At 42.4% G+C, this 8,043-nt stretch overlaps 1 protein-coding gene across 1 annotated transcript in view; it reads left to right on the top strand.

The window, feature by feature from the left end:
- Positions 1 to 7,886: 7,886 nt before the first annotated feature.
- Positions 7,887 to 8,043, top strand: part of LOC123092881 (7-methyl-GTP pyrophosphatase) — a 4,553-nt gene continuing 4,396 nt past the window's right edge. Inside the window, exon 1 of the mRNA XM_044514734.1 lies at positions 7,887 to 8,018. Coding sequence (XP_044370669.1) covers positions 7,923 to 8,018 — 96 coding nt within the window. The 5' untranslated portion in view covers positions 7,887 to 7,922. The remainder of the gene's footprint in view (positions 8,019 to 8,043) is intronic.

The following is an 8,043-nucleotide window of genomic DNA, read 5'->3' as shown; positions in this document are numbered from 1 at the left end:
AAAAACATGCAACAAAGAGGAACTGGCACTGGGCACTGGATCAATATGTTAGTCCCAAAAATAGTATAAAAAGTTGCCAAAAGTATGTAAAAGTTGTAGAATATTGGCATGGAACAATCAAAAATTATAGATATGACGGAGACGTATCATTCATCATAAAAGAACCAGTACAAGAAGTATCGAGCATGGAGCGATCATTATGAGAAAGTCGAGCATAAATTTTTTGAATAATAATTTCTCTTGAGAGCTCATGATTGGGGCATGAATATAACATTGACTTAAGCCTCCCCCAAGCTTGAGCGATAATTTCTCCTTCACGAGGCCAAAAATTATATATATAATTACGATCACAATGAACTACATGCATAGGATAAAACTTCTGATGAAATTCCAATTTCAATCGGTTGTAGTTCCATGATCCAATATCATCACATAGCCTATACCATGTCAATGCATTTCCCTTCAAAAATAAAGGGAAGACCTTCTTCTTGACAACATCCTCGGGCATACTTGCAAGCTTAAATAATCCACAAACTTCATCCACATAGATTAGGTGCATATCGGGATGTAATATCCACCTCCTGTATAGGGATTAGCTAGCAATTTCTCTATCATAGTCGAAGGAATTTCAAAGTAAATATTTTCAGTAGGTTCAGTAAGTTGAGGAGCAACTCTTTGCACTTCTGGTCAGGGTGAAGATACCCCGAACAAGCCCCTCAAAGGATTATTTTCCATAGTAACAAGTGACAGTAAATTTCAGCACACTATATAAATGTTTCCTTACCAAAGGCGCTTCACTCCCCAGCAATGGAGCCAGAAAAGAGTCTTGATGACCTACAAGTACAGGGGGTCTATTGCAGTCCTTTCGATAAGTAAGAGTGTCGAACCCAACGAGAAGCAGAAGGAAATTACAAGCGGTTTTCAGTAAGGTATTCTCTGCAAGCACTGAAATTATCGGTAACAGATAGTTTTGTGATAAGGTAATTCATAATGGGTAACAAGTAACAAAGGTAAACAAGGTGCAGCAAGGTGGCCCAATCCTTTGTGTAGCAAAGGACAAGCCTGGACAAACTCTTATATAAAGCAAAGTGCTCCCGAGGACACATGGGAATTACTGTCAAGCTAGTTTTCATCATGCTTATATGATTCGCGTTTTTTACTTTGATAATTTGATATGTGGGTGGACTGGTGCTTGGGTGATGTCCTTCCTTAGACAAGCCTCCCACTAATGATTAACCCCTCTCGCAAGCATCCGCAACTACGAAAGAAGAATTAAGGTAAACCTAACCATAACATGAAACATATGGATCCAAATCAGCCCCTTACGAAGCAACGCATAAATTCGGGTTTAAGCTTCTGTCACTCTAGCAACCCATCATCTACTTATTACTTCCCAATGCATACCCCTAGGCCCAAATCATGGTGAAGTGTCATGTAGTCGTCGTTCACATAACACCACTAGAGGAGAGACAACATACATCTCATCAAAATATCGAACGAATACCAAATTCACATGATTCTATACCTACTAATAAAGCAAGGTGCGTTTCGCTAATTTTTTCATCCGTTCACCGTCGAATTTTTTTCCTATCCGAGGTGGTACTAAATTCTTATGCGTTTGTCTGCTAGAAAAAGAATTTCCGTACGTGGGCCGCGCACTGTGGCCCAGCAAAGCCAGCCCACTTATTATTCTGCCCATGCAGCTGGTAAATTCTATTTTCAGCACATGACGACATATAGTAGGTGCTTCGCACATGAGAACCAATAATTGGCTGGCCCATTTTTCTTAATTTCTGTGTTTTACTCCTATTTTTATTCTCCTTTCCCTATTCTTTTTTCTCTTCCAATTTTTTTAGGATTTATTTCGTAAATTTAAAATACTAAAAAATGTTTAGAATTTTAAAAATAAATATTCGATTTTTTTCATAATTCCAAAATTTTATTTCTATTTTGGGAAAAAATATTTGGAACTTGCAAAAAGAATCCCATTTTTTCAAAAAATATATTATTTTTCAAACTTCTTTGAGATTTCTAAAATAAAATGGCATTTCAAAAAATTCTTCAAATTTGAAAATTATTCCTGTTTTTGAGGGTTTTTCACAATGAAAAATAATGTTCATGTATAAAAGATACACATTTTCTAAAAATCTTATGAATTTCAACGCATGTTTCTGTTTCATAAAAATACTTGCAAATTCAAATAATGTTCATATTTTTTAGTCATAGTTTCCCACAACACAACAAATAATGGGATCGCTGATTTTTCTTTGTTTTAATTCTATTTTATTCTCCTTTCCCTATCTATTTTCTCCCTTTCAAGGTTATTTTTCTTTTATAGTTTACTTCGGAAATCAAAATATCACAAAAAACATTCAGAATAAAACAACAAATTTTGCAAAATTTTCAGAATTCCAAAAATTCCTTGCAATTTTGAAAAATATTCGGAACTTATAAAAAGTTTCCCATTTTTTGAATTTTTTGTATTGTTTTTCAAAAGTGTTTGACATGTGTAAAAAGAAAATGGCATTTCAAAAAATTCTTGTTTTAGTGAAATTTTCACAATTAAAACTAATGTTCGTTTATCAAAAATAAAAAATTTCTAACAATCTTATGAATTTTAAACACATGTTCCCGTTTGAAAAAAACGTTCACAAATTCAAATAATGTTAATGTTTTTATAAAAAAAGATGGTGTTTTGAGAAATTTTTTGTGAATTTTAAAAGATGTTCCCTTTCATATTTTGTTTTCAAAAAATGTACATAATTTTCAAAAAACTGATCAGGATTCAAAAAATTGTTCATATTTACTCAGAAATTTCATACCTTTAAATCCCCTCGATTGAAAGGATTGAAAGGAAAAGTAGACTGAATAACTCATGGTCCTTCTCTGGCGTACGATGACGTAACAAACACTTAAATGCCCCCGAACAATGAATGAAAACATTGCAGATTTATTTCTTCACACGCGGTGAAACTGAGAAACTAAATATTCCTTTTTTCATGTGCATACAGGGTTTTACTTGCACATATAATTTTCCCTGACTTTAAATGCATACTATTTTTATCTCCCATTGCAACGCACGGGCATATGTGCTAGTTACTTATAACAAGACTTCTCCCATGTCCTCAGGAACAAACGTAACTACTCACAAAGAATATTCATGTTCATAATAAGAGGGGTATTTAATAGCATTAAGGATCTGAACATATGATCTTCCACCGAATAAACCAACCAGCATCAACTACAAGGAGTAGTCAACACTACTAGCAACCCACAAGTACTAATATGAGGTTTTCAGACAAAGATCGAATACAAGAGATGAACTAGGGTTTGAGAGGAGATGGTGCTGGTGAAGATGTTGATGAAGATTGACCCCCTCTCGATGAGAGGATCGATGGTGATGACGATGGCGATGATTTCCCCCTCCCGGAGGGATGTTTCCTCGGCAGAACAGCTCCGCCGGAGCCCTAGATTGGTCCTGCCCAGGTTCCGCCTCGAGACGGCGGCACTTCGTCCCGAAAGCTTCCTTATGATTTTTTTTCAAGGCAAAAGACATCATATATCAGAAGATGGACGTCGGGGGCCTGCCAGGGGGCCCACGAGGCAGGGGCGCGCCCAGGGGGGTAGGGCGCGCCCTCCACCCTTGTGGATGACTGGTGGGCCCCCTCTAGTGCTTTCTTCGCCCAATATTTTTAATATATTCCAAAACTAATCTCCGTGAAGTTTCAGGACTTTTGGAGTTGTGCAGAATAGGTCTCTAATATTTGCTCATTTTCCAGTCCAGAATTCCAGCTGTCGGCATTCTCCCTCTTCATGTAAACCTTATAAAATAAGAGAGAAAAGACATAAGTATTGTGATATAACGTGTAATAACAGCCCATAATGCCATAAATATCGATGTAAAAGCATGATGCAAAATGGACGCATGAGGCCTCCTCGCGAGTATCTTGTCAGACCTTGGGCCTTCTTGTTTCCTCCATGACCTGGCAAAGGCTCTGGCCCATGGAGCCTCTTGGCTCTCTGGCCGGGTTAAGACATTAGCCGGTTCTTTGGTGCTAGGGAGCATCCCCAATAACACCCTACATGAATTTCTCTATAAACGATGGCTTATTTGATCGGAGGACTCTTAAAATGAACACAAATACAAGATTGAATTGCCATGTCTATTTGAATCCTATGAGTTTTAATTTGCACGGTTGAATCACAATGAAAGATTATTTCAAGAGATTTGAGTGGATGATTTTTTTTATGAAATACAGTACAACCAAATAACCAATACATCAAAAAATTCTTAAGGATCCACTTCTCCGAAGTTCATATGAAAAACCTTTGAATCCAAGATACCCTAAACATCTGAAGAAAAAGTAGCACCGCAAGCTTGAACTAGATTGAGTTCGCATGTCTATAGGTTTAACTAGCCCGAGGAGTTCAGAAGAAAATCATGGAATATAATTTCTTTTCATGGAAGCTGGATGTGTGCACTTTTTTCCAAGGGAAACTGCGGCTGACTTTATTGAATAGAGATGGCATCATGACTTTCAAAAAATATTTGTGTTTTCAAAATTTTGTAATTTTGAAAATGTTCGCGTTCCTCTTTTAGAAAATGTCAGCTTTTAAAAAAATCTACAATTCGTTTTCATGTTTTCAAAAAATATTTCATTTTTTCAAAATATGTCTGAAACTGGGAAAAAAACCCGACTAAAAACCGCATTACAATACCGAACGATGCAGCAGATCGAACCGCTACAATGCACGCTGCTACATGGGCCAACACGAAGCGCCCCGTGTGTCACTCTCCTAGGGCGTATTTGGTTCGAGTTGTGAACAGTTCCTGCATCGCATACACTTCTCAATCCAACCTGATTGAGCAAAAACAGGCCCTAATGCACCATCTGCAAGTTGTTTGGCTGCCTGCATCTAGTATTCCTGCATTAGGTAATACACAAGTGCACTTTGTTTGGTTACCTGCATTGACCCAAGAAGCACATGAACACGACGTTTGGTTGCATACAACATACATGATGTGCTTACCTTGTACCCTAGTTTGTGAGCTTACCCACACTGATCATACCTAGCACACCAACGCCACAACACATCAATGGCGATGAACTGGGCGAAGATGATGAAGTTCTTCAGCTTCAGCCCAAACTGACGGTCCATCTTAGCGCCTTCCACTTTGACACCTCCAACCTTGCCACTGTCACTGCTGCCTCCGTCCTTTCGCACCCAGTCAGAGTAAGCTTGTTCTGCTGCATGCCTAGTCTTGAACCCTTTATGGCTACTGTTGCTATACGATGTCACTTGTGCACTGGCTTCTTCCCATGAACTGTAAACCCCTAGAGCATTACCGATGAACACGGCATACCACTTGCCCTAGCAATGCACAAGAGCAAGAGTTGAAGCAGCAAATCAATGGAGCACACAAGTAGCAAGCAAAGCAGCACCCAAACAACAATGGAGCAGAAGAGAAGTAAAGCATGCATGACCATACAGCATAGCAAGTTCTACCTAGCACTACCTTGGTGTTAACCTACCACCACATCCAAAAGAGGGTGTCGTCCTACCATCACAAGTTCACCATCAGCGTGAGGGGTTAGTATATACAACCTCACCAAAATATACAGACCATCAAATAGTTTTTCATCCCTAGCTACACAAAATGTACGTCGTCATCGTCGTCATCGTCGTCGTCGCCACCGCCATCGCCGCTGGGGATCATGCACGCTCACAAGGAGCACTACTCTAGTAGTAATGCTTGCTCAGCCAGCTCCTGAGCCACATCACCCTGTGAGCGTCTGCCATGGCAACGAACCCAACACCCTGGGCCTTGTTGTCAAGCAGGTGGCTGAGAGCTGCCATGAGAGACGCGTCGCTGAAGCCACCCTGGGTTATGATAGCGCCATACAGGTCAGGGTGGACGTCGAGGGGCTTTGCACTCCCTGATGGCTGTTGCCACCTCCTTCATCGCCTCAGTCATGCTGCAAAATATATTGATCTCCTCCTCCATCAGGCCTCCTCTCTTCCTCTTACTATCATGGACGGGGTCAAATGGCTTGTCGAAGGGCTTGTCAGGGCCATCAAGGACCTCGGTGTCCGGGGTCCCAGGGAAGTCTGGCATGGGAGAACCAAGAGGCTCCCACAAGCCCATGGCATGCTTCCCAGTTGCCAACCCGAAGGAGAAGATGTGCTACATCTGGCTGTAGTTCTGTATGGGTGTGTTGAGGAACTCAACATCCTTTGGGTGGTCCTAAGAATGAAACACAAGTGTTGTTAGTTGCGATTAGGAGTAGGCAATGATGGACAGTATGAAAAGGAAGAGGGCTGTGAGCTAACCGCGACATGGCCGGCATAGTGCTCTGCCTCTAGAACTATGGAGCAAGTGTTCTCATCCCATGAGGCGCCGCTAAGGTCTCTCAGCTTGAACACTTGGATCCATCAACCTCTCCACTTCCTCGGGTGGTTGTACACCTGGGTGGCAGACACCTCCTGCCCACAGAACTCGAACACCTGCTTCGCAACGGTGTTCAAGTACACCTCCTTGAAGCCCTTGTTAGTCCTAACTCCATTAGAGATGAGCTCACACATCTTGTTCAGCACGAACGTGGACATGAACAACTGCCACTTCATGTTGTTCGACCTACCATCCTTCTTTGCCTTTGCTGTTGCTACCTTGAGTGCAGCGGCAGCAGCAGCAGCAGGAATTGGCTCAACGAGCACTACTGGCACATAGAGGGAATCAAACGCGAACACCTCTGAATCAGGTGCCATCTCGGACATAGGCTGCGAGTCCTCGACAAATGACGGAGCCAACTAGCTGTCGGACAGGACAAGGGCCTGACTAAGATCTTGCGTTTGCGCGGTCATGTCCTACAATGGTAGCACACATTAACAGTAAGCATAACACACAACATATACCGAACAATCCATGAAAGCAGGAGCATACATGTACATGCTTTATCACTATCATACTAAGCACATGGTTCATCACTATCATACTAAGCACATGGTTCATCACTATCATACTAAGCATACCGAACAATCTATGAGCACAGAATACATCTACAACAAACATCATGCTACAAATGGACCACCAATAGCTACAAATCACGGATCTAAGCACGAATCAACACAAGCACAAGGTTCAACTTCAAACTCTACTACTAATCTAGCCTACCACATGCTTGAACATCTAGCCCTACCACAAATTGCAACCGCAACATAGCAATCAACCATATGAGCTCACAGATCAGACCATTAATCAACCTTGCATCTAGATCAAACCCTAGTTGCAGCTCAGATCTAGCTAGAAGTAACAGAGAGAAAGGGAGATTGAACTCACAGAGGCCATGGATGCAGCTCGAGGACAAGGGGGACGGTCATAGAAGATCACCGCCGGCTGGTGAAGGAGCACCGACGCCGTGGCCTGCCGACCGATGAAGATACGCTGCTTACCTGCTCGTCGGTGCCGATGCGCGTTAGCGGGAAAGCTCGAAGGAAGGGAGAATGGTGGCGGGAGTTGGGGCGGTGAGGGAGGGGGCTAAATAGGGGTGGACTCGGCGGGAGGCGAGCCGTAATCCTTCCGCTGATTTTTCAGCAACGCGGGTGAGATCGTGCCATCTCTCTGGTCGCACGAGGAGAGAAGCGCGTCGCTCTTCCCTGCCTCGCCCGAGCCAGTCTCGCGAGCTCAGACGTTTTCCCTGGGTCTGACCTGGACGTGCTTTAAGTTCCGTGCCATGAAGCCACACGGTAAACACAGTCAATCAAACGGGCTAAATTCTTCCCGCACGGGTCAGGCTGGGTCATATGCATGCAACCAAACACTCCCCTATTGAAGGCAGCGAGCGTCCGCTGAATCCCTTTCCCCACGATAATAAACTGAGCTGCACGAATCATAAAGCGCACACAAATCACGCACGCTGCTGATGATAAAGGCAGGAAAGACGGAAGATCTGCTCCTCTTTCCTTGGTATCGGAGAGAGAGGGAGGAAAACACAATGGCCGCCTCTTCTGCTCTCAGAGTAAGCAAAGCAACCTCTGATTTTT

The sequence above is a fragment of the Triticum aestivum genome, chromosome 4B (genome assembly GCF_018294505.1).
Source record: "Triticum aestivum cultivar Chinese Spring chromosome 4B, IWGSC CS RefSeq v2.1, whole genome shotgun sequence".
In the NCBI taxonomy this organism is placed as follows: Eukaryota; Viridiplantae; Streptophyta; class Magnoliopsida; order Poales; family Poaceae; genus Triticum; species Triticum aestivum.
The sequence above is the reverse complement of the archived record's forward strand: the minus strand, read 5'-3'. Positions and strand labels throughout refer to the sequence as shown.